This window comes from Ptiloglossa arizonensis, chromosome 3 (assembly GCF_051014685.1).
Source record: "Ptiloglossa arizonensis isolate GNS036 chromosome 3, iyPtiAriz1_principal, whole genome shotgun sequence".
In the NCBI taxonomy this organism is placed as follows: domain Eukaryota; kingdom Metazoa; phylum Arthropoda; class Insecta; order Hymenoptera; family Colletidae; genus Ptiloglossa; species Ptiloglossa arizonensis.
Genome location: NC_135050.1, coordinates 22,176,013 through 22,203,598, shown reverse-complemented (window position 1 = coordinate 22,203,598; position 27,586 = coordinate 22,176,013). Strand labels below are relative to the sequence as shown.

The following is a 27,586-nucleotide window of genomic DNA, read 5'->3' as shown; positions in this document are numbered from 1 at the left end:
TATATAAAAAAATCATTAAAATGTCAAAGTCTTTGTATTTTTCATCCGTAATTGTTACGTGGAAGTATAATCGTTTTCCACGTGAATTTTTCGAAGAAGCTTTTACAAGTTTACATTTCAAGGGCACTTAACACGTAAACGACTCAGAAATTAGAGTAAATGATATGTTTGCTGGCAGAATTTTGGTGTGCTATTAATTACATAGGCTGTGTGTATTTTGTGTACGTATAAACAGAAGGTAAACACTACCTCTTTACATTCAATATGTTCAAAACAAGCTGAAATATTCAATGTAGGTTTCCATACTTCGTTGGTTCGATATTCCCTACATTATTAGTCATGCAGATCGAAAGTCCAATAGGATTCATTGATGCACTTTTGCAATGGGCACACTAAGATTCATACACGCGAGACACGTATATGTATGAGTGCTTAAAATACAGTCGGACAGGAATCAAATACATATTTTGAGCGTAACTGACGTTTCCTTTAGAAATTAACGTCATCCGTTTTGCTTCTCGTGGACACCATTCTCCTGTGGTTTCAATGGTTTTATTACGTCAACTTCATTTAACTGTTCTATATCTAGTTGTTGCTTTTTCTTCTTCTTTGAAGGTTTTCTAAAGTAAAGCATTATAATGGTAAGAAGTGTGATAATGATGAAACAGAGACATTACAAATCTACATACTTTCCAAACAATTCTCCGTCCTGGATGGACTCTGGAAGCTTCTTATTTAGTGTTTCTGGAAGGAGTAGTGACATCACTCCACCAAGGAGCACACATGACCCAAAAATAACAAAAGGTAGAGGCATCCAAATTTCAGACTGTGAAATAGCATATTGGTAATTAGAATATCATTATATATTCAAAAAGAACAATTTATCTTTTGACATATGTTTTCAATTTGTGTTTGGCTTCACAAGAAGAAGATACATAACATTAAGATTACATACACTGTTTAAAATAATTGGGGGATCACTTATTCAAATAACTTGATTGTTCATTTTGCATTCAATATTTAAAAAACAATAAGGGCACTTATTACTTTCTATATAAATTAGCTTCATTTACAGTATTACTAGACATTCAATAACAATATTATTATATTGAATATAGAGAATTTTTTCTATTCATGAAATAAGATAGTTCTCTTAAATTGCCAAGAAATGTGATTCCCTAATTATTTTCAGCTATGTATGTTGCAAGTAGAAATTATTTACCAGATGAATGACGTATGGGGCAATAACACCGCCGATTCGAGCGAAAGTTGAACTCGCTCCGAGACCGACGTTTCGAATGACCGTGGGAAATTGTTCAGCAGTAAAAACATAAATAGCACCATAGGATGACGTGATGGTGAGTTTACCGATCATCGCGAGACACACCACAAGCCATTGGGCGTCTGGAAACATTCACGAGCGCGACGACTGGGCTTAAAATTATTTTACAAAATAGCAGTCGGAAAATAGGATACAAAAAGCTGATTTCCTGTACTAACCAGCAGGTACGAATAGGATAGCGAGCAACGCCACTCCAGATATTAACATACAGCCGCATAAGATGATCTTTCTTCCCCAACGATTTAAAGTGAAAATTAAAAACGTGTACGCAGGTACTTCCACAAGCCCGGAAATGAGAAAATTAACATATTCGTTACCACCGAGGTTGGATACGTGCCAGGATAATCCATAGTAGGTACCGCTGTTTACAAGCCTATAAAGGTTGGGAGATTGTGTTATCATGCATCAAATCAAGGCAATAATAAAAAATCAGTGGATACTAACAAGGAGAGGTCATGTCATTCGATATTTTTTAAAGGAAATTTAGAATGAAAATAAAGAGAACGTTTGTTGAAATCAGTGAAACCAATACTGAGACATCACCTTGTAAGATACCAGGATATAAAAGCAAAAAAAAATTGACTTGTCAAGGACTACCGCTTTAAAGTTTAGCTTAATTAGTTAATAAAACTAAAAATATATTATGAATAGTGTGAACATTGGGTAGAACCAGACAATGTTTGTTTTGTATCTCATACGAAACATTATTTAAAATCAGCTCTTGTCAGCAACACATTATTGGTATACGGTTAAATACCTTCTCTTTGCCTGTTTCAAGGTAATGAGAGAAGATTAAACGGTGGGAGGAGTCACGTATAGAGTAGTGGCAAAACAGTCCCCTGCTGGTAACCTTGACAGGTCAATTTACTCTGCCTCGACGTTGAGGAAAGTTGAAGTAAACATTACCAATTGAAAAAGAGTAAAATACTTTTCCGCCGCAAATTTGGATACCGGAAGAGGTCAAACAATGACGGTTCCTTATAATCCGGCGCGCTTTCATCGCTATTATTATTAAGAAGCGTGTCCAGTGCCTCGGTAGGCATTTCCACCCCGTTTTCTAAAGAAGCGCGTTGTAGGAGATCTTTCGCTTGTTGTAGGCGGCCTTTGGTTAATAGCCAACGCGCGGATTCAGGAATAAACCTATAAAATGTTAATGATACAACAATTAACGAAATAATTGACAAAACTTGAACACAAGATTAAGAGAATATTTATCTTACCACCAGTAAAGAAGGAACGCAATGCTTGGTACGGTGATAGCAATTTGTAGCATTCTCCAGTCAGTTATGAAATATGCGAAACCAGCAGTGAGAATGTATCCAGTTGTGAAGAACAGTTGGCAACCGACTCCGGCTACTAAACGCTTCCTTGGACCTACCATTTCCAAGGCTAAACAGCAATGTTATTCTCAGCATTACAGTATCATTATAATGTTAAATGATACTATTATTAAACACAACATTAAAGATATTTTCAAAAAAAATTTCAGAAGCGAGCATTGTATTCATACGGTTGGGTAATAATTTAACTCGTATTATTGTACATTTCATTAACGTTACTTCGTCATCTTTTGTCTTCTTTTTGTGACATTTGTACGTTTCATTGCCGCAAGGTCTTTGGATATTCACACATTTCGTTAGCACGAAAGTTATCATTTTGGAAATTAGATTGCTTCAAACATAAACGACAATGGAACGGTATGAAAAATATTCCTCGTGCGTCTCTGATTTTCATCTGTACGCAGAGATCAGTTCTCCTAAATGAGACGATATTCCTGGAAACGTATGCCTCTTCAAAATCGGAGTGAACTTATTACCCAGCCCAATGCTTCATTAATCGGATAGTGACTTACCTATGACATAGGCGACTAAGAAGACCCCACTAGTGGTTGAGCCAACTATCAATCTGAAGATAACGTAGGAAATAAACTCAGGTGCAACCGCGACTAGTATACCACCGACCAGCTGTATGACTAAAGACAGGAAGAAAATTGGTCTACGCCCATACTTATCGGACAAACCACCGAAAATCATTGAGCCAAGCATGACTCCTACCATGAACAAAGAATCCCCCGTAGCTCTCAACCATACCCTGTCGCAAACTAAGTTCCACTGAAAAGAAACAAAAAAAAAAAACCAACAACGTTAGCCTCTCATCGATAGGGTTTAATAGTTCGTTACGTATACATTAGGTAGGATGAGTTAATTCAATCGGGAAGAGTATCGAAAGAACAAGTAACGAATAATTAAAACGTGTTGCTAGACGTACCTCAGAAGTAGTGGTACTTTTGTATTTGCTTCTGTCGTAGACGTATCCATTGCACGGCATCAGTCCTTGGGTGTTGAGACCATTCGGAGAAAAGGGTTTCTGGATAGGTGCATCGTTGGTCGACGTATCGATGTACCTGTCGATCGTTGTTTCGTTAACGACACTCGGGACATCGCGTCTGAAGCACTGCGACCATCCTTTCAGCTCGTAGTCCCATGGGTAGCTCGCGTTCATCACGCTTTCCGGTAACATGTATGTGGCGTTCTCCACGTTCTCATGTGGTAGCACACATCTGAAACGAGAATTGCTCTCTCGGTAAAAAAAATAATACCATTGGTGATCTCTATTTTCGAACAAGTCGTGTACGCTATCGCTAACACAACGGTCAAAGGAATTTGTACAATTTTTTTTTTCTTTTCTTTTCTTTTCGAGAACAATGGAACCGCGCGCCGCTCAAACTGGCGGTCTTCAGTTTCACATGCAAGTGAAAGCGAAGTGCAGTCTAAATCAACTTGCGAGGGAACTCTCTAACAGACTTGTTCCGAGCCTAATTCATTCCAGATTGATCGTGGTTACCGTGTAATTATTTTTCGTGACCGTTCGGTACTTTTCGAATCGTTGGGTAAATTCGTTCGTTCGGTGGCGAAGGTATCGAAGGAAGAAATTGCGCTCAAAGGAAAAATATATGTACAGTATATACAGTATTCGTTACGTATACTGTTGCGTATACTGTAAATATACAGTATATTCGTGGTACGAATTACAAAGAAGGGGGACGAGTACTCGTACGGGAATCGATCGATCGCGGTCGTTCGGTGAAAATTCGTTCGTTCTCAACGTTACGATAATAACGATTGATTCGGTGAATCGGTCCTGACCTAGAGTTCATTTTCGCGCTCAGGAAGACACCGGCGATCTTATGGAAGGCGCATGATATCGCCGGAAGACAGAGCAAAAGGTAGATCCTGCGCTGGTAGCGACCGAACTCGCCCATCCGTAGGATAACATCGTCGTACGCCATTTTTCCTTGATGCTTTTTATTCTTCTACGTTTACGGCTTCTAGTCCCCGTGGTCCTTTCGCTCGGGGATACGCTCCTGAAGCAATCTCTTCCTCTCGTCGAATCCGTCTCGATGGTGATAATGATTTCCTGCCGCGAGTAGGTCCGAGGACCTATGCTGTGCCCGAGAATCGAATTACCGATCAAAAAATTCCGGACTCGAGGAACTTGCACCCTCCCGTTTCTTCGTAAAAAAAAAAGGAAAAAGAAAATTAGCTTATTTTCTTCGACGAACGTTCCTCGAACTTCACTGTCCTTCTCTTCGTTCTCCCCGATCGATACTCTCCGATTATTCGGGTTTATTCAATTCTCCGATCGCTCTCGATTCGTATCCTGTAAAGGGTGTCTTCTACGATTCATCTCATTTTTTCGTTAAACGTGGACCGCTAACAGATGATGGTCTTTGTGGATAAGCCCACCCGAAGAGGTAGTTTCACCATTCGAACTCCCGAAATTCTGCAATATGGAACGTGTATCTTCGTAACGGACGATTTGCGCACGGCGTGAAATTCTTCGACTCGAACCGTATCGGATGTGGCGATTCACTGCGCTGGCTCGGTTTCCGGCGCAGGTAGATTTCCCTCTTTCAACCTGAAATTCAGAAACAGGATGGTTTTACGACCCCGGTGGTTTATTTAAAGCTGGAATTTTGCGTGCAGGTACATTCGAGTTTACGACAGTGACGTTCGATCGGATTTTACGTTCTCTGTTGATAAGCGATACTCGTAAAGAAATAATGGTTCGTCCACTCAATCGTGGAGTGAAGTATTCTCGTCACGCATCGAAAGAGTTGCAAAAATTCGGTAAAATTGTACCAGCTCTATAAAAATTTTAATTTATTCGTACTACACGGTCTTCGTTCCCCTTGCTAATCATTTTTCCACATTCCCCCCTCCTCGATATTTGTTTCTTTATCGATGGCTGTATATTCGATACACCGATTGTACTTGATTATCGATAAGCTCGTTTAGTCTCACGAATCTGTGACTAATCTGAACGGTGGATAATTTCGTCGATAAGAAAATATTACTTAAACGATGAAACGAACTTTTATTTAATCCGACAGTTTATCTTGATACCTTCGTGTTTCGATAAAAATTCGATAATAGATCAATTGAACGGTTCGGAGAATTAGGAACGGATTAAAATGAATGTTTCGTTTGTAACGCGATATGCAATACTACGGTTTAAACTATACACGGCTACGATCTTGAACCTTGTAAAACGATACGGCAATAAGGAAAACTCAATTTTCAAGACACGTAATTGTTCTCATTTGTATCAAGGATTATCGGTATTGGCGGACATCTCATTCAACGCAGATTCGTTGTACGTTACGCGACGAAACAAGCGTTGCGACATGTCGTACGTATTATCGAACCGTTAATAATATACAAATGGATATAACGCACACATGGTTACTTGTACCGGTTTTAAATATACCTGATCTGACTGGGACATTCTTTCCTCGAATTGCAACAAACAAAACAAAAAAAAAGAACAGAGACGAACATTGGGATCTCCGAGAGAAATATTTATCCACGAGTGTAATGGTAACGCTTTGCGTCGTGTAAAAAATCAACAAATATTTCGAACATTACGCGAAACGTAGTGTGCCGTTAAGGTGACTCTCTATTTAATAAAAATTATACGTACGAAAGAAGTTCCAATCAAAACATTCTCCGTCTCTGAAATATAATAAAAACAAGAAAAAAGGAAAGAAAAGATACGAAGGTCTCCAACAGAAATATTTACTCGCGAACATTACGAAATATAAAAATGCGAATTGCGTATAAATTCAGTTGCGTTTGAAATATTACACGGAGAATAGTGTATCGTTAGTCGACGTTCGTCTAATTCACAACAGATTGTGTTACATCTATATCTGATTTAAAAAGTCGGAAAAGAATTGATCAGCAAATTAACAACTGAGACGATTAACAGGCCTGCTCGAAGTAGCATCGAAGATCTGCGAAACGTATTTCGTGTGCAGTAGTGTTGGTAAATCAGTGGGACGCGATAAATTTCGTAGCAAATTTTTATTTCTTTACATTTTGTCTTCGGTTGTTCTAGACTTGAATATTCTTCTAACTCTGTCTCTATGCATTACGCGGCTTGCATTTTCCTTTGAATCCAGTTCTTGCGAAGTATGTTTGTTACGATGATAAAAATCTAAGAGAAGTGTAACCGTCTCGTGATCAATTCGTTCTCTGTATCTATACTCGTTTGTTTTTCGATCGATGCTATTTGCAATTGAAACTGCACGTATACGATCAGGTAAACATCACGGTGCACACGTTATCCAATTTTCCTAACTTTGGCGCGCAAAAGATTTTTTTTCTCGACTCGGCGTCACAGCTGCACGACCATAGAGCCAACGGAGTGATCGAGCAAAGCAGAAAATAATATCATTAAATACGTATCATTAAATACAGGAACGCACAGAGTGAAGCGAACAAAAAAAAGAAAAAATACTTGTAGATTCGAGAAACATTCCTAATTACACGATCTACATTTAAACGATTAAATTCCAACGTATTTATCCCATAACTATTAAACAACGATTTCGTTCGATAATCACGAGTCGTTCCGTACGGCGATAATCGCACCGTTTCTATTTATCTACGACGTTTCGTTGAAATTGGCACGCGACACGTGGTTCCCTCGTGACACGTTCACGATGGTATTTAAATTTTGCTACGTTTCAATTGCAAAACCCGTTCTTTTCTTTTTTTTTTTCGTTCGTTCGCGATAAGAGGGAAGAGCGAACGTTCTCGATCGAGGGAACACGGGCATTTTCGCGATCAAGTATCGACGAGGGAATCGTTCTCGGCGCGATGATATCTCGGAACGGCTTGCTCGGAAATGGTGAAACAACAAGTGTCGAGGAATAAAACGGATCGACGGGTTTGCAATTGAAAATCATCGGGTGGTGCACGTGCGCGATCTCGAGTGCGCACGCAAGATGAATTAGATCCGTACGTACAGCTATTTTACACGAATGAACCGACTCGATGGGTTCGTAGGCGTTGTGTACATACGCGCGTCGAGCCTCTTATGCAATTTCATTTATACTTCCCGAAGAAAGTGCGCGCTGTTTCGCGCGTTGACCGGAGAATGTCAATGGCGTCACTGTTCTCCGGTTTCATTGAATCGGACCGTAACTGCGTACCTCTTTCAGAATTTTTACTGCCCGTAAAGTGATCCTACTCGTACGCACCGCGAACCCGTATACATCGGTATTTTTCAATTTCCCCCCCTTTTATCCGTTTGCAACGATACTTAATCTTTCAATCCGGCGCGCCGTCTCGTTCAAATTTATTTTACGACGCGCGTTCGCGTTACCGGTTACATTTTTACGGTTCTTTCGTAACGTGGAAAATCAAGAGATGTACAAAGTAAGCAAACACGATACTCGTACCGATATCTTCGAAACGTAATATTCGCGAAATGTGTCCATCTTTTTAACGTACGACCGATAATTCTCGCTTCGCGTCTCCCTGATCGCGTCTTTTTGCATTTAATTTTTCGGTTTCTACGTTACAAGAGGTACCGATTTCTTTGTGTCCTTTTGCGTTCAATTTTTCGGTTCCTACGTTACAAGAGGTACCGATTTCTTTGTGTCCTTTTGCGTTCAATTTTTCGGTTTCTACGTTACAAGAGGTACCGATTTCTTCAAGATATTCCACGTGTCGAAAACCAAGAGTTATCGATTCGTATACTTTCCAATCTGAAATAATATCGACACGATGATTTTTAAGTAAACAAAGCGACGTTAGATTTTTATTGAAAGGAGAGATTGCAGCTGCACGTCGAAGGTGCGGCGTGGCCGTTTGTGGACGAGATGTGGTCAGAGGAAGACGGATATCGTTAAACCGGGCAACAGGTTTCCTATCGTCGTTTAAAAATGGACGGAGCCGCCACATCTCGAACTAATACCGTACGAGGCGGCGTACTTCACCGAAATTAATTGACAACAGGCTTTCCTCAAACGATTCAAGGTTATCGCACTCTTGTGTCAATAACCCACGGTCCCGGAATTTCACAAACGTTCTACGAAATTCCTCGTATCCTCGTCTAGCACGGGCCGATATTTAAATCATTCATGACCGTCAGAAATCCCGACGCTCGATGTCGACACGCTCAAACATTACCCAATGTTTGTTTAATCCTTCTTACCCGATTCCGTGGACCCGTCGAGTTAAAAAATGAAAGGAATCGAGCAATAAACTTACTCGAACAGCAATTTGAAAACTACTCTCGGTCGTCACGTGTTTTCATTAATCTAACGATCGATTCAAAAGGAACGCACGAAGATCGGAATTTACTATTTTCAACTTCGAACGGTAATCGTCCCGCTCGTTAACTCTGTTAACAGAGTTACGTCGCGTGTTGTTAAACTCTGTTATATTTCGTGGAATACGTAAATCGCGTTTTAAAGCGGACAAGAGAAACGCACGAACGACCGATTCCGTTCTGATAATTGAAAATCGGTGTACTCGTGTAATATCGTTAATCGTTGTCGCGTTTCCCTTTAAAATCTAACGAACGAAATTGTGTGTTCCAACGTAACTCTAACGAGTGGCTCGAGGGGAACGTAGAAACAACCGAGTTCCTTTGAGAACCTCAAACGGTAATTAATGTATTCGTGAAAGTCATGTATTACTACTCTGCTTCTCTTTAGAATACATGAATAAATCGCATTACAATGTACACACGAGTATCTCGAGAGAAGGGTATGGGGGGGGGGGGGGAGAGAGGAGTTACACAAAGATTGGAATTCCTCTCAAAAATACGAAATCGGTGTACACGCGAATCAGTATTTCGATATTTCGTTAAATCTGATACGACGGATAGAATATCTTTGCAAAGTAGACACAACGAGCGGCTCGATGGGGAAGGGGGGGAAAGGGGGAGTCATTCAAAGATTGAAATCCCTCTTGGAAACACGAAATCGGGATGATTCACTATTCCGCTATTCGATAAGGTACGCGATAACAAATTAAACGTAAACGTAACGAGTAGCTCGAGGAGGGGAGCGGGGTATTTGTGCGACGATCGAAATCCTTTATCTGAAACACGTAATCGGTGTGTACTAGCCAGTCACCGTTCCGTTGCGCGGTAAAAAAAAAAAAGATCTACGATACAATTAATAAATCGCGTTACAAAGTAGACGTAATGAGCAGCTCAAGGGGGAACGTTTAAACGATCGAATCTCTTCCAGAACCTCGAAGAGCAATCAATGTACTCGTGAACGTCACGTGTCGCTACTGTGAGTACAACGCGACGAATAACCCGTGCTTCGTGGCGGATACGCGTAAATGGATCGTACACGCAATCTCTCTCTCTCTCTCTCTCTCTCTCTTGCTCGCTCGTTCTCTCGCTCTCGCTCTTTCACTCTCTCTTCGAGAAGAAAGTCTTCCCCTCGCGGTGGCGAATTCACTCGAGTTCGCGCGGTGTCACACTTGTCAAAGAGTCTCACTGCTGGTGGATGAACGCGGAGCGAGGCTTCACGCACGAAGGACAAACGACGACTGCCGGCACCGGTTCGCTTTGGCCAGCAATACACAGGAACAGAAGTATATGACCGTTCCTTGGCGGTGCCAGTGGCGCCGGTAACCACCACCATCGCTGAACGACCCCCTACCCTCCACCTAGCCGTGCTTTTCCCTTGTTTTCTTTCTACGTGTTAACAGGCGCCGACTACCATGGTCATTTATACGAGGGACCGACGGTTTTAGGCGGTATTTCGAATCACGGATCAATTATTGACCGTACAAAGAGCTTCCACGACGATATTTATTTTTAAGCGTCCGTGTCGACGAACCCTTCTTACTCTTCTCGCGTTAACGGCCATCGATCGATAGGGTTTATCCCGTGCGTAAACGCGTTTCGAACGATTTCCAAATCGTCGACGGTGTCGTTCGGCGGAGATACTCTTGCGTCTATTTTCTTTCACCGAACGAAATCGGTCGGTTGGTTTTTCTTTTGTCCCCCCTCGTTTTCTTCGTTCGTCGTTCCTAGGGAATCGTCGAGGTGACTCGGAAAGCAGAGAATTGAACAGTGATTTCTGGTTACCGAGTACAAGGTGGTCTTCTAGGTGTTAACTCAATCTCGTAGACGTTGTTTTCTGCGCGGTCAAGTCGTTGGCCCCCGGTTTTCCGTCACGGTCATCAGCATCGCTAACGACGGCGACTCCCACCAGCGCCCTCCTACCCTCGCCGCCATGGTCGCCTGTCCTAAATGGATGTCTCGAATACCGGGCGACTCGGTCGTGGCCGAAGATTCTACCTTTGCACCGCGTCCTCTCCGTCTCCCTCACCGACCACGGGTTTGTTCCCTTCGGTGGTCAGCAAACCTGTTGCTCCCCGATGGATCAAGCGATTCAAGTCGGTGCCAGATTCACCTGGCCAAGGTGGAGCGAACAGGGTAAATCGGCCACGAACGCGTCCGGAGAACTTCGTCCACGGTCTCGTCGTACGAGGTGGAGCGTCGGAACGATGTGCTTTTTGCATCGAATCGAATGCTCTCCCGTTGCGTTCGCTCTATACAGGGATTCTTAAACCGCTTCAACCTCGACCCGCGTATACTCGGCACTCGGTTTTTTCTTTTCTCCTTCTTTTTTGACGCCAACCCCGAGGTATCTCGTCCACCGGGCGTATTACTCTAATGGAATTTGTTTTTTTTTTTTTTTTTTTTACACGCGTGTAAAGTCGAACAACCGAAACAATATAGCGCCATTTGAGCACCGTAGAGAAGGACGATGAAAAAATTGCGAACCAGAAACCACGTTTTTAGATATTTGAAGAGAAAACGGCTCTTCGTGATCGTTGAACCGCACGAAGATACAGGGGTATCTTCTGTTCTTTGTTCTTCGTCTCGATGGTTTTATGCATTTTTTTTTTTTTATATATATATAATTTCGAGATCATTATTTTTTGTTTTCGCACAGTATCCGCGGCGGAGTGCGTCGAAGGAGTACAAGTTCGCGGGGTATTCAAAAGTAATCAAAAGTTAATCTTCATTTGAAACTTCTTTTCTCGGTACGACTGGTTCTTGGAACTGTCGCTTGATTATTATTCTCGAGGTAAGTTACCAGAAAGCATACAGAAGAAACATATACCTTCCCACTAATAAAGAATCGTCATTAATTACCGTATAAAAGAAAAGGCTAATTATTCATTGCTGGTGAAAAACTCATCATCCTTATACAGTATGTAGAAATGAGGGGAGGATGGAGAGAAATAAAATAGTAATAAATTAATGTTGAAGCGAGCAACGGGAAGAGGGGAGGAGTGACAATAAATCGAGTGTAAACAGTAAATCTGCCAGTACTATTATACGATATGTGCAATGTATGCTTTTTTTAGAACGAAATTGGTATATAAATAGGATGTATAAATATGCCTCTAAATATAGAAGCCGGGCGTTTCGATAAAAAGCCTACAGGAATTTCTGCACCTGTTCGATGCACCAGGCGCCAGCAATATCCACGTCTGGTTTGGATTGCAAAGGAAATTGCAGGGGCAATTAATTGTACACATTCATGGGATCCGTTTCAACGGATTATCGTAACGGATCTAATAATAACGGAGTCTAATGATGATGGTCGGTCGATAGTCGTGGGTAGAATGGACGTCAAATGGTGGAAAAGAAGAGGAGAATGTTGCTGCGTTACCAGTTGCGAGTGAATGGTATCAGGTCATGCAATAGGTAAATGCGAATTTTCTTTCACATTTCTCGAAGACGGGATGCAACAACATATTTCTAACGATCGATCGACCATGTATTGTTCTTGATTTTCTGCAACATTTTCCTGTTCGTTTATCAACTTTTCGAACATTCTTTTTGCCAGAAGTTGAACATTAATAACAGGATTTCAGCTGCACCTCGCCTTGGGCACTTTTCCTTCTTCCTGTCCTATTTGCTTCTACACGTATCCGTTACCTTATACCCGCTTAATAAAGACGTTAAATAAAAAACTGTAAAAATATCGATAATTACAAAACGATTGGAAAGGAGCGATCGTAATTACAGACACTCAACCGCGCCGGTACCACGATTGTAAACCAAGGTTCGGGATAGATCACGGGACCATTTTTTGATCGACTCGATTCAAATAATTTATAAATCGCGAGAAATGAAAATTCTCGCGCAACGGAAACTATCTATTTTATTCATCGTTACCAGAAAACTTTACAATTCATTTTACACTGTACCAAAGCTACGTAGCGACTTATTACTTTCTTCGACGAAAGTTCCCCAAAAATACCATCATCGTGTCATTTTTTTAAAAACACCTTCAAATGAAAAAAAGTTCTAACAGAATCGAACGGTGAAATGTTAGCTTGTTTGTTTTCTTTCGATGCCTGAGTACAAACGAATCTCGTGGCGGTGCATCGACAATGCACCGCGAGTCGGTGCATCGATAGCGACGCATGCGGACGAATTCGCCCCATCGACGATCATCCCCTCGTCGTGGTATTTCCCTTTCGACCGTTTCGATGCTGAAACCCATTGAAGAATGTTTCGATCGATGGTTGTCTAACGGATGGTGCGAACCCGGCCAGCAACGCTGGTGAAAACGATGACAAGATAGAAAGTGGCCGCATGCATTCGCAACATACCGGTCCCGTCGTACTGTCGCGTGCTCCGGCAGGCCTTACGGTCGTTCACGAAGGCTTAGGACCGCTGGAGAATGCGGCCCGAGGGCCCTGGAACCTTTTGGGAGAACGCATCGCTCGCGTGGCTCGCGAAATATTTACGAAAGAACCGGGGACCGTACCTACCCGTTACCCGTTTCACGGTTCTCGGATCCAACGAAACGGTCACCAAACCGAATCGATCCGAACGATCCGATCGAGAAACGATTCGCTGGTGCACCGATCTACGATATCTACGTCGGTGCATCCGCGCCGACGCAGCACGCTCGGTCCTTGAGGGACGCGCGATCCCGCGGAAAACGAATAAATCGAGCGAGAAGCTGCAAGAAAATGTAAATTATTCAGCGGAGCGTGGCCGCGGGAAACGCGAAAAACAAAGAGGACGAGGAGATCTTGTAAATTACAATTCCCGGCTCATCCACGATCCCCGCGAAGGACGAGTACAAAGGAGGTCGAAGAGATGCAATTTGCAGCAGGTTCGTTCGAGGAAAAGCATTAACGGCCACGATTGAAACGCGCCCGATACGACGCCGTATTATACACCCATCGTATTAAGTAGGCACTATGATACTTTGTCCGGTATTTAAAAGAAACACGTAATTGCTACCGGATAACCAGACACGCCACGGTCGCCCCAATTCGTCGGGAGTCGCCCGCCCCACGAAATTGGAATTATCAACTCGGGAACGTACACGGGGGCTTTGGAAAATGTCTACGATGTTACTTTCTTCGATGCGATACGATTTTTTATTATTATCCGACTATCAATGCATTCGTTGTACAAGTTTCTGGACTCGAATTTATAGTGAACAGTATGAGAATATATTGTAACGTTTGCTCGCCTTTACGTCGGTTAGTTTCGGCAATTATTGACAAACGTTAACTTTCATTTTTGTTTTAAAATTTTCGTCTGTTTCGAAACGGTGTCCATGATAACACGGTTCTTGAATTTTTTTCGTATACGTTGTTGCACCGCGCGGTAGAACGAATTCGATGTTTTCGGTAATTTCTCTGTTTCGATTCTCGGTTCGTTGATCCTAGCTAGGCTTTTACTCGCGACACCCGGAACCTTAACTCTCTCATCGGATGAAACTGTTGATTTTTCCGCAGCTTCCCGGTCTGCCGTGTACAGCGAATATTGCGTAAACGCTTGCCAAATATGGATAATTTATCAGAACGCGATCGTGGTCAATAAAATATCGTAAAGCAATTTTCAAACGGAAAGATCGTATGTCAAAGTCATCGAGTCGTAAAAGTCGTGAAACGAGCGCGTGTAATTTCAAAGGTCGTGAAACTTTATTACCTATGGTTGAAAGTGAATTAAATGCCGGTGCCACGGGAAAATCATTCAAGAGACGTGTAATGATTTGGGCACGGTGCCGTGGCCGCAAAAGTAGGTTGTCAATGACCGTGGAAACCATCGTGCTTTAGAAATTATATTATTGTTGGCGACTCCATAAACCGAGGATTTTTTGGGGGACCCCGAAATAAGTCACAATGTGGTTTCTGAGCCTGGATATCTAAGCCTAAGATCTCTGAACAATACAGGCTAGAACCGAAACAATTGTAATAAAACTTTGAAAATCTGGACCTGTAATTTTTTTTCTCCAATTAGAAATAAACAATAATAGTACTTACAACCGGATGGATTGACTCGATATTAGAATTGGGGCATATCGTAGCGAATAGAAAAATTATCAGAGTTTATCTGACCGTTTGATAATTAAGATAACGTTCATCGAGTTAGCAACTTAGTTTAACATCGGACGGGCTAATGCAGGGATGCTCGGTGTCTCTATCGCGAAATCTTTCCTCGAAGACGATGTCCCGCCAAAAATACATACAGTTCGGTCTATCGTCGACTTAGAGAAACTGGATTAGAGAGACAAATACTCCGGGAGTTTTCGAAGGTGTACAACAGTGCGTCGCGAGGACGTGCATTGCTGCGGAAGGAAATCATTTTTAGCAATTTCCTTAACGAAATCAGTAAGAAGCGCCTTTACCTCGAAAAGGAAGAATTTCTCGAACCATTTTATATAACCCGTTTTCGTCTTTAAACCGAGCAGAATAAGTTTCGTCGGATAATTTAAGTTACAAAATTAAAGATTGCTCGTTGTATTGAATTCAATTAAAAGACAATGACAATGATCAAAATATGATTATAATTTACTTCACTTGCACTGTGTACACGCTATCGGAAGATCAATGAATTCTTCGTCGTTGAATTTTGTTCCATAACGTTACGTTTAATATTTCATCAAAAATAAATCTAATATAAAATTCATCGTCTCGGGCCATCGTTTCGAATATTTTTTACAAAAAAAAAAAATATATTCGCGTGCAGTTTAGTGTCGTACAAATATTGGTTAACGGATTCAAAGGCTAAATCTGTTTGAAACGATTAATTTCCGAGTATACGTTTCTTGAAAAATTGTTTGCTCCTCTCGATAAGATTTATACGTCTGTATACGTTTCAAGTGTAATTTATAAGCAACCTGTACACTCGGTATCATTCAAGAATTCATGGTTATATACCTATACACCGCCGAGAGCTGCCTTTCTTTGTCGGGGCGTAGATACGCTAAAGTAATTTTCGATGCAGTTAATTACGTTTATCCTCCGGTACGCGATTAATCGACGAAACTGTGGCTCGTTTCAGCCGCAGCGACGCATTGTTTTTCCCCTTTTTCTTCTCACAATTACCACCTATTCGTTCCTCCGCTCTCGCTCGTCCCGCGTCAGTTTACGGTTCTCCCATTATACGTGTCTACAGTGGAACTCAAGACGGACCGCGACTATCCGTGAAAGAAATAATCAGCCTTACACTTGTCTATAAATAGCGTGTGTGCGTTTATGCGAGTTTCGCAGCGAGCGCCGGGAGGCCAGCGTGAAAGGGAGAACCCGAGGTACAGGTGCATTTCCCGGCAAGTGCAAATTGATTTGAAAAACATTATGCTCCCAGAGAGCTAACCGGTTTTCGCATTGATTGCCCCGCAAATCGCAACTTTATCGCTCGTACTGCAAACTCGGCGATATTCTATTTTATCTTCTTCTTTCTTTTTTTTCTCCATCGACGAATGTAATGGACACACATCTGCGAGTCCCACTACGAGTATCCCGTCGTCGGGAGCGATCTTCGACGTTAACGTTTCACTAATAAACAAAGGGATTCTCGAGTCCCCGCAATGACGAAATTACCGAAAAGAAAAACTACCGTGGAAAAATCGTCGTCGTGAACGCTCGGAGCTGCGAGGACGGCACAAGCGAAGGGTTCTCTTTTGATGAGAAACATCTTTTTGACAATTTTTGAATACCTTCGGGGTAGAATAATCGTCGTCGAATAATCAACGATCTCGTCAAAACGATGGTCAATGAGTCGTATTTAGTCTAAACGTTGCACGGGATTTTTCAAGCGTATTTAAAACGAGGAAAAACGTGTCAAATGAACGTACATATGTATATAGGTTTGAAGTCACTTCGTTTCCGAGACGTGTTATTGTTGCGCGTCAAAGGACGGTATATTATTTCATTTATGACGCAGAACATTTAAGTAAACATGATCGGTGTCGTTCCGCATTCAATTCGTTTAACTGATACTTATTTAATTCGGTTAAATTTATTTTTTTCTATGCACCAGATTATTTACTTTGCACTATAATAATCACGAATAACTGTATTATTCTCATTTTACCGATATCTCTGGGTATTTCGAAGGATTGTCGAAGACAACGTAACTAAGCACCTGCTGCTTATGAATATTCACGTGGATTACAATAGTTACCGTAAACGTGAGATTGTTTATCTCGTTTGAGTAAACGACCCTCTATTTGCTCAGATCCGGTATATTTATCTAATTAAATCTTCATTTCGGAATGATGAATCGCTTCCTGCGATGTAAAAGCAATTTGTGAACAAGTAGACGTTCTTTCTAAGCAATTTCGTGTCGACGGAACGACACTACTTGTAACTTAATTGAGCGCCAACATCGAACGATTGCTCGTGGAAGCGGTGAATGAAGATTTCGAAGATCAAAGGCGAAAGTGTCTCCCACAAACGACCAGTATCACGTGCGTACGGTTGTTAACGTTCTGATAAGAATTAGACGTACGCGTGCATAAAGTTGACGAACCTTTGATCAATTGATGAAGTGTCTTGTCGAAGCTTGTCGCCCAAAGATAAAATCTCTGAACGATTTTTTTACGTAATTACGATCGAACGAAGTCGCGATTAGTGAACACGAAGTCAAGTGATTACGTATGTAGTAGAAAAAGGTAACGAACATTATATGATACCAATCGAGCCGATTGAGATTCAATAGCTTGATGAACGACATATCGAGATTTTAATTGGCGTCAACTAAGACGCACCGAACTGCGCTTCAATTGATCGTTTGTACAGAGTATCACAAGACACAAGTGACTGGACTTTGGGAGGTTAGTTTACTCGGTCTCAAGACTGGAAAAAGGTTGCGCGATATGTGCACGCTACATATCCTCATAACTTAAGGTACTTCCTTTTCGAATTATAAACACCTTTTTTGTTTATAGTAGTGCTTTACGAGAACGTCTACTATTCGTTCAACTTAAATACGAAGTGAATGTAAACAACAGATCGTCACGTGATCAGAATTCCACTGGTTTAGCGTGTCGACATGTCGTTCTGGTCAAGCGATCTATTATAGGTGCGTCGCACAGTAGGTTGAAACGCGAAAAGACGTGACGGAAGTTTGAAAAGCCATGGGCCAAGATTTCTTTCGCACACGTTGCAAAATGTAGATCCATGGAAAGAAATTGACAATATTTCTGTTTATATAGATAAATAGTAACTTGTATAAATTCTAATATATCTGTATCTATTCAGGAAAGTAGCTTTCAGCCAATACGACCCTGTAACAGTCACGTGGTTTTGTTTACTCGCACTTCGTCTTTGAGTTGAACGGACAATAGAAAGTTCATAGAGGTTTAACCTTAGAACGGATATCCAATCAATGTTAACACTTTAATGCTTACTTGTTTTAGCCAACACTCAATCCTGAGAGCCGCGTTCAACTACTATAAAAACCTAACTCTGGAAGTTGGTAAATTCTGTTGCTAAAGCGAAAACAAATAGTAGATAATTTTCAACTATTTTTAGTTTAAATTAGACATTTATGTGTATATGTATGCAGAAAACGTAACAATACGACAATGGCTATCGACCACAATTGGTAAAGGAAAAAGTATCAAAATGGTTACTTACTTTTGGAACATTGTAGACTGTATCAAGTCGTTAAAGGAATTTTAAAATAAATCTGATTTACGCACTCGAAGCAGTAAAACAGCCGAAAAAATAATTGATTCCATATTAATGAAGCAAGATTTAACGTTTTTGTCTAAGGTAAACGATTGGCAGCTGCACACGAAAGCAGGATTGTGTTTGTTGACACGTCTGATATCGCGGTCCCTGATAAGATTGTTGTAACGTAAACGAAACTGATGCATCTACTGAACTTATGTGGGTCAAATATATTTTATAATATTCTAAAATACTTAAATTTTAAATATTACCAACTAAACGTAATCTTGCAAGCCACCGGATCATTAATCACATTGTTGTAGAAATCCAATCTGGCTTTATTCGGCGATACTTTTAATCGATTTATTAGCAGTAATAATGTGAATCTTGGAAAGTGTTAAGTAAAAGGAATTCATACGTAGATCAAGATAACGAGGGAACGATGTGCCTCGTCATGATATTCTTATTATTTTGATATCGATTTTTTTTATTCGAGGATGGAAATGGACAATCGTTCCACGATTCCATGACTCCATCCACTTTCAATATTTTTTAACGGCCAATCAATAGAATTATACAATTTTTTTCAAATTATCTGGCTTTCTCTTTCCAGCACCTATCCTCGCGTTCGCTGGCTGCCCTTTCGATTGGTCGCAGGCACGAAGCTTTTCTTTTTTTCTTCCATAAAAATTCCAACGCTCATCCCCTCCCTCTGTCGCGCGTACAAAGTCGTGACTTACATGGGCGCCGATAGAATTTTATTCAGGGAGGGGGAGAAAAAATTGTCAAACACGCTATTGCCAACAGTGCCGATCGTACTGTATGCTCCGCGATGGTGAAATCTACTCTTTGTTAAGCGATTCCCTTTAAATGATGACCTCGAACTGTTGTCTAAGCTAACACATGATTAGTATTCAAGAGTTATTAAAATTCCAACAATTATCTAAACAATTTCTACAGATCTTGTAGACACACGAGATGCTCAAGTACGTTACTTTAACGTTAAAATAACGAAACCGTGGCTAAGTAATAAAATACTTTTTTCCAAATAAAAAGAAAAGATTTTTCTATCAAGCTTCTATTAAAATTGAATCTATATGCGTACAATTTCAATTCTATAGACAATTCAAGCACACACCTACATAATTTTTATACGCTTCACGAGTAAATAATATTCTCAAATGCTTTGTTTTTTAAATTAGAAAAATAAAAGATAACGAAATTCTATAAGAAATTGTAACAAAAAAAAAAATGGTATTTTTCGAAACGTAATAAGACCTAAACTATATCTACCTAAGCGAGCGCTTAATTTTTTCATTCACTATGATCCGATAATGCGTTTAAATAATTCAAGGCAAATTAACGAAATTACGAAGAAAAATTACCGAATTTTTTTATCAATACGGAATAACATACTGTCTAAAATTTCGTATTACCGAACGCACATCCACCTGGTCTTCATACTGTTTCGCGTGGGGTCGTAGGAACCACGCCTTCCCTCAGCGCGAACTTCTGCTAACCACAGACGCTCTCGTGCAACGCTTGAGTTTTATAATTACCGTTCGCACCACGAAAGCAACCAATATCTAATATTGCGGTTGTTTTGCTTATCTTCGATTAATATATCATTAGAGCATAATTACCTCGTTAAAATTTTAACTGTTATCGCACAAAATACTCTAAAAGTTAGTCGTGCACTTGTTGGCCTTGCAATCGCAATCGATACTAAACAATTTTTTAGAAAATCGTTAAAAACTCGTATACAGTGAATACGGCAAACGAAATTTGGTATTACGGGTAGCTGTGTGTGATCGCTCCCAAACACGCGAAAGCTCGATGTTTCAATTAAGGAGTTTCCAATGAAATATACAGGTAAAGCGATCCCTCCTCCTTGACTTACGTATAAGCAGCTACTTAGAACATTCTTCCGACCGTTCTGATAACTATCTACGTACGACCATGTTCTATTATCGGCCCTAAAGCCGCGAAAGAGAGCGATAATCGCGCGGCAAAAAGAATGCTGGAACGCGGGACTGTCTAACGTTCGATCGTTTTTTCCACTGAAAACTGGCACCGTGGGATCCCTCCGACGGTCGAAGGTGGAAAAAAAAGAAAAGAAAAAATACGAGAAGGAAAACGGCGCCCATATAAGCGAAACGTGAAATTAGAAGGATCGCAGGTGATAAAAAATAATCCTGAAACGTCAGTGCGTCGGCGCCCATGGACGGCTACCCCCTTTTAGCTACTCCCATCGCCGTTGGAGGCCGAGACCAGAGGCTCGAGAGCGAACTCGAAGGCTATTTATAGTAGGGAGCGGCTTCTAGTTCCCACCGCGTGAAAAATCGCGACTGGTTTCCTGCGAGCCGCAGAGGAGGAAAGAAAGAACGAACGAAAGAAAAGAAGGGAAGCGGCGACGGGCCGTTTGGAGGGGGGTAAATGAAAGGAGGGAAGAATGGAGCCGGACGATAGAGAGAGAGAAAAAGTGATCGCGAGAGGCAGCGTGGAGGCGAGAGGACTCCGGTCTATACTCGTCTTGACTCGCCTCTTATCCGTTTGGCTCGTTTAAGCGTTCGCCCCGAAAGGCCTGAAAGCCCTGAAAGGCCGCTGTCCTTGCAAGGGCGCTCTCGTGAACTACACCCGCGGAGGAGACAAGAAAGCTGCCGAAGGCATTCACATCCCCCTCTGCGGAATTTCAGGACAGAAATACAGACACCGAGCTCGCCACCGGTCGGAGAGACCGGCTCGACCGAGTCACTCGATTAAGCGTTCGGACGCGCCGGACTCATTTCGCATTGCTGGTAGCAGTTTTTGCTACGGAGAAGCGTAATGAAAGAAAGATCGCCGCGTTTCACGTCCACCGTACGAGATTCGAACGTCTCGAAAAGGGAAGAATTTTAATTCGACGCGTTAATCGAGCCGATTAACGGTATTACGAACCCTTTGGTGCAACAATGAATAGATGACATTTTTTCATAAATTTGGGGTGAGAATTCAACGAGTTAGAACTCGGAGTGGAACGATAAATTAATGATAACGGAATATTTCGTCCAACTGTATCGATATTTCATTTTGGATACTATATGCGATTAGCTACATTCATTTACGAGCAACTGAATTGTAGTCCGCATTAGGGAACCACGTTATTCGTATGCGAATAACATCCTTCAATGTTAGACATTTTAAATTGCGAAGTGTAAGGACATCTAAAATTGTGTTTCATGGTCAGAATGAAGTAAATTAGGAAAATAGGTATCTCTCGGGGAAATTTGTATAAAATCAACTTGGCAGCAAATGTGTTGATAAACTGAAGTCGTGTTAATCGGTTTATTTTTGTAGAAGAGTTGTAACCAATAATTTTTGTCGCGGAATGCGTATTTTTACATGTTAGGCTGCATCCTTTGTATTAAGTTTTACCATCGTTTTGTAAGAGTTAGTAAAAGAAATTTCGTTTAATGTTATCTTTCGAAGGTCACTTTCAATTAGTTGTAATTCCCGTGGATTCGTGTAGTGTTGCAAACAAAAGATTCTCCCCTTACTCGCATACGAAATCCAATGATTCTGGAAAAACAATTTTTCTTTAATATACGTATTGTGCTTCACCGATTTGCAATTCCAATTTGAACGACTAACATGTATGCCGCGAGATTAATCGCTTGTTTTACATTGCGATGTTGACGCTATAAATGCTTGAATTATTATTATCTGGCGCTTAACATCCTATCTCGCGGGACAAAATAGGATAAATGTACGAGAATAGATGCCATTTGAATAGAAATCTCTGTACATTGCGCAACATTCCTAGAAATACGTTGCGCAGAGTGAAGTAATTTAACTGCTGAAAATGAAAATGCAAGGTGAAGTGTCCTATTTTAGAATTTGATTCTGTTTTGTACTTCGTCTATAATAATACTCTATATAGTACCACTGATAGCGTCAGTGTTATTTATTCAGCATAAGTATTTTCAACTTTAAAAGAGTAACAACATTGTTTGTTGTTAATGTGTTGACACTTTGTTCACAATAGGGATGCTATTAAAAGTTCAAGGTAAGCAACACTTATGTCCTTAAACCGTAAGTTAAAGAGACGACCATAATATGGATATTTTAAAAACATTAACGATGAATAGAGTGTTGTTCGATGACTCTGAGAAGTTTAAAAGTTGAACTTTACAAAATTTGCTTCCTCGTTAGCATATCTTCGCATCTGAACTCGTATTATTTATTCTTATACGAAATGCGCATCATTTTTTTCCATTCGACTTTCCTCATCGCATGTTATTGATTATCTGTTTGACCAATATTCGCAAAAAGAGAAAAAGAATTCTCCTTCTCCACAGGATATCATATTTTTGCATATAATTCTTAAACATCTTGGAACTTTGTTTTTATAATTATATTACGTTAAGATCATTTTTACCATCAACACATTTCCTACCATTCAGTAACACGAAACAATCGATAATTTTGTTTGCAATTCATAAGAATGTACTACAGACCATTCAATTTCACAATCATTTAGAAACGTATATTACCATAAGACGTATTTACGTTCTCGTCATGTATTTTCCCGCGTGCATTTCGTATCGCACGCATGCGCATTGGCAGTATCAGGGAGCAGACGCCCGCGCAATATTCACGTGCCAGTGACCCAGATTATTTAAGAGAAATGATCAATGATATAAGTACCCGATTAATGCAATATCACCGGCCAATATTACTGCCCGATACTTTTAACGTGTGAATACAGGCCGCTATGCAATCGACCATTCCAAAAGCGATCGTTCATAGTAAAGTTTTATTGGTCTCTCAGTTGACCCGGCGTCGACTACTTGCCGGCCGGTCGCGTATGCACAGTTAATCGATAAAGCCTAACGAACTGAAAAGAGACAGTTTCGCGACAGGTGAAATCGTTCATCACCTTTATTGTGCGTGAAACGTTTGCCAACCTTTAATACCTGTCTGTCATGGAATCGTAGATCTCTCGGTAATTCACTCGGCGCTTCACAAGCCTACGGTACACAGCAAAACGTCAAAAACACACGCGAGCGAAGCGGAGGACAGGTCGAAGACCTTGCGGTACTAAACGCTTTCCGAAGCCATCGAAAGATGGCGGTCCGAGCGATTTACGAATTATCGAGCATCCGTCGATGCGTAATGCACATCTAGACAATTAGAACGCTCTTTGAACCCTATAACCCTTTTGTATACTCTTATGTATAAAAAGATAAACATTTCTTGCTTTGTTTAGTAATTTTAAGATCTTTCTATTTCCTTCTTGCTTCAAATACTGTTACAATTCAAATTGAATGAAATTATTTGTTCCTACAGATCGTCTTCTATGAACATCATAAACTGCTCAATAAAAATGAATGATGTTTGATCTGTTGTACTTTAATGTTGTGCGTTATACAGGGCGAATCACATATCTTGCCTCAATATTTTCATTATTAACGCGACGAATAAACTTTATTTATTTTGAATAATATAGTTCTGGACAATCTTCATACAGGCCACTATATTGTTTATGACTTAATTTTTCAAGGTTACTCACAATTTTTGTTATATAGGACCTTATAATATTTCTTAGTTATTATTCAGCCTTATTCATTGGACTTGATGAAACATTTTCACGAAAAAATCGCAAGATTCCCTATAAAACACTAAAGACAGCATTAAAAAATTTTAAACATATGACTCACGAAAAATATACGGCTACTTTGTTAGCTACTTTGAATTACATTATCTACAGTAAAGTAATTTAGATCGCTCAACTAGCAATGAAAATAATGAGGGTGAACAAGTTATATGGTTCACCCTGTATACTTGCACTTGACCTCTTGTCAAGTTGCCTGCTCATGCGGTTGATTATTGATTCATGCAGATGATATCGTTCAATAGCATTGAGAGAAATGTATGATTACGCCTAGTTTAAAATGTTCATCCGTGTAAATTAATTGATTTAAAAGCAACAAGGATCGTTGCTCCCGTAAAGGTAATACCAAGTTTTTAACAATTGATACAGAATTCTGTCACCCGAACGTGTTTTACATATTAATGACAACAAAACCGTTACTCTTCATGCTTCGTATCTATCATTAGTTTCACATTTTTATATAAAATAGAAATATGTTCAGCATTAGATATAGGATTCTAACATTCCTAACTTTAATTGCTACATGTTTACAAGACGTTCCGCATAAATACACGTGAAATGTAAATATTTATTTTTCGAGCACTCGTCATAAGTACAAAGATCGTAAACGTATACTCTCTACATGTGTAATATTTACACTTCTATTAGTTTCAAAAATTACTGTGTATGTACATACAATGTTCATATTCGCATTCCCGTTATCTGTGCAAGCACTATGTTATTAGACGAGAAAGTACAAAGCCATATGTATCTCTATGGTAGTATAAAAATATAACACGTTCGTCTGTGTTATAAATGTAAATAATGACATTTGACTCAGATAATAGTCTCGTTTTTTATGCGCGAGACTCGATTAATACGAATACAGAATTGATGAAAAGATGTCCATTATTCTGAATCACGTTGCAATCACGGAACACGTGCTTTACCCCTTTCTTTCGCGTAGGTTAGCGTGCTAGCTATCCCAATGTATGTAGCTTCGTACATGTAATTCGTACCGTAATGCCTTAATGTGGAACGCTACCAGCTCTACTCGAAACGATTGGCATTGACTAGTGACAAACGCGTAATCGCCTCACATTAACAGTACATGTTCTGAATGAGACTAGAGTCTGGTTCTGCGACAACATCGTGACAGAGTCGTCAAACGCGTCGTACTATACAAAGAGTCAGCCATAAAACTGGTTAAACTCTTTCGAACCATGCAATGCGTTTATTAAGCATAGTTGATATCACGGGAATATATCAATTTTTCCTGTTATTACAAAATACATTTTCAATAATTTATGTACGTATATATATGATGACAGACGAATTCTATCGAAACTTTTACTTCTGACGCCCAATGCGCCACCATACGTTGAAGTTTCAATCATAACTTTCTCTCGTATCAGAATTATCTCAGAGCTTTACCGATAAGTAAATATTTGATACCGATAATCCATCCATAAAGCAAGATTTAAATAACTGTTAACCAAAATGAAAGTAAAAACAGAATGAAACTTAAAATTAGCTAAAAGAAAAATGGTGAAAGAATGTTACATATTTCGTGCTCATTTATCGTAGCATTTTTTGTTTCACGAATTAATTAAGTGAAATTCATAAATTAAATACTTGACAAAGATTACTTAAATACTATTATTAGATTTAAAAGTTATACTGTTTTATATTTTTAAATTATATTACAACACTTGCATAAATATCATTGAAGATAATATTCAAATAACAGTACAAGAAAAAAATATGTTAATTAGCAGAGTGCCGATTAATCCATGGCAGTTGTACGATCATTTCTAAATAAAGATAATAATCCCGTAATCGAATATAACAAACCATACTACTGGACATGCCGAAACTTTCAACGTTTATATAGTGTTCGTGTTATCGCTCAATATTTTTTTTTTACATGCACGCCATGTAAAAACATATCAAATTTAAAAATTTGATATTAACTAACTCCTTCTTTATGAGAAAAGACAAGATATAATATACACGAACTCTACGAAGAGACTCATTAATGTTAAGCACTTAATTGGACTTACCTAGATTGTTAATTCAATGAAATTTCGATTTGTTCCGTGTTACACAGTCATCGATTAAGTATGCATAATTATGTCGCGACCGATCATCATTCACACGAAATCATTTTACTTCGAACAGCGCGCCATCCTATGAAAAGTTGAGATCACATTATCTCAACATCACTTTAAATATTAACAGTGTATAATATGCACGCGTTTAAAATCTCTACAGGTGATATCTACAGCGATAATGATAATTGAATATCGCACGTTATCGATCAAGAAAAAAGCTCCCGCATATAATCGTTATTTAGGTCGCACTTTCGCCGAATGTTTATAAACTATAGATCTCCGATTTTTCTCAAAGCTTCGAAGAATACTGAAGCTGGATAACCTCGATCATTCCACGAAATACTCTTTCCCATGCTTTCCAACAGCGATTTTCGTACATTTAAGCCGATTTACCGCTGTTCGTTCTCGTTCGTATGTTCGCACGCGCTTAACTGACAATGAAATGGAGGTTTGTAATTTCCAGGTCGGGTGCACCTATCTATAGTGGGTACGAAACAGATACAGCCAAGGACGTGACAAGTACAGACCACTCGTAATTTTGTATAATTCGCATTACTCATCGCTAGTGTCATCAAACAAAAACTATTTGGATGCCACCACGAATACTCTATCCACATCATTATCCAGATATTTAGAACTTCTTTTGTGTTTATACACAAAGTTCATGCAATTCAATAATTGTTAGGTTAATTATTTTTGATTGGACAAATCTATTTTTAAGTTTAAATATTAATGAATTAACATTCCTCGGTAAGCTACGTCTAGTAGTAGTTACACTTCTAACCGTTGAAAATATACATCCACATCTGGTGTATGCTGCAGAAATTTCTAAATATATTTTACTTAATTTTATCAGATTCAATTTTAAAACATAAATTATAATTTCTTGAGTAATTAGTAAATGTATTTGATACTTTGAAATTATTACAAAGAAGAGGAATAAGTAATGTTGATCGGAAAATATAATCTGATGTTTCTTACAAGCAAATAATAAGAATTGTTTAGTACTGGAAATATGTCCGGTAATAATCATATACGATTTTTACCAGTATATTCTGATCAAATGCGATATTATGGGATAGCATGAAGTACTTGAGTGTCTAGGGACGTAACTCAAACTTGGGCTCAAATCAATAAAACTGTTCGTCACTATATGAAAGTAGTGCATTTCGAGTGCCGCACGTGATATCACTGCTACGGACTTTCGATAGGTGATTTTCTACTTTACAAATAT

The 27,586-nt window shown here is 39.8% G+C and overlaps 1 protein-coding gene and 1 long non-coding RNA gene across 9 annotated transcripts; one reads left to right on the top strand and one right to left on the bottom strand.

The window, feature by feature from the left end:
• Positions 1-15: 15 nt before the first annotated feature.
• On the bottom strand, positions 16-26,711 carry Orct (Organic cation transporter). Of its 8 annotated transcripts, none has more exons than XM_076306836.1 (10): positions 26,302-26,711; positions 4,489-5,260; positions 3,611-3,902; positions 3,195-3,453; positions 2,563-2,731; positions 2,249-2,482; positions 1,501-1,715; positions 1,223-1,404; positions 690-826; positions 16-620 (listed from the first exon to the last, which is right to left on the bottom strand). In XM_076306836.1, exons 2-10 carry the CDS (start codon positions 4,629-4,631, stop codon positions 503-505), a joined length of 1,749 nt encoding a protein of 582 aa, XP_076162951.1. In that variant the 5' UTR covers positions 4,632-5,260; positions 26,302-26,711; the 3' UTR covers positions 16-502. The 8 variants fall into 8 exon arrangements, with proteins under 8 accessions (XP_076162951.1, XP_076162958.1, XP_076162957.1 ...); XM_076306843.1 differs by lacking the exon at positions 26,302-26,711 and adding an exon at positions 23,562-23,671; XM_076306842.1 differs by lacking the exon at positions 26,302-26,711 and adding an exon at positions 23,553-23,665.
• Positions 17,134-19,402, top strand: LOC143144438 (uncharacterized). Its single transcript, XR_012991417.1, has 3 exons — positions 17,134-17,838; positions 18,351-18,825; positions 18,930-19,402. It is a non-coding gene; the product is annotated as an uncharacterized LOC143144438 (long non-coding RNA).
• Positions 26,712-27,586: the final 875 nt, after the last annotated feature.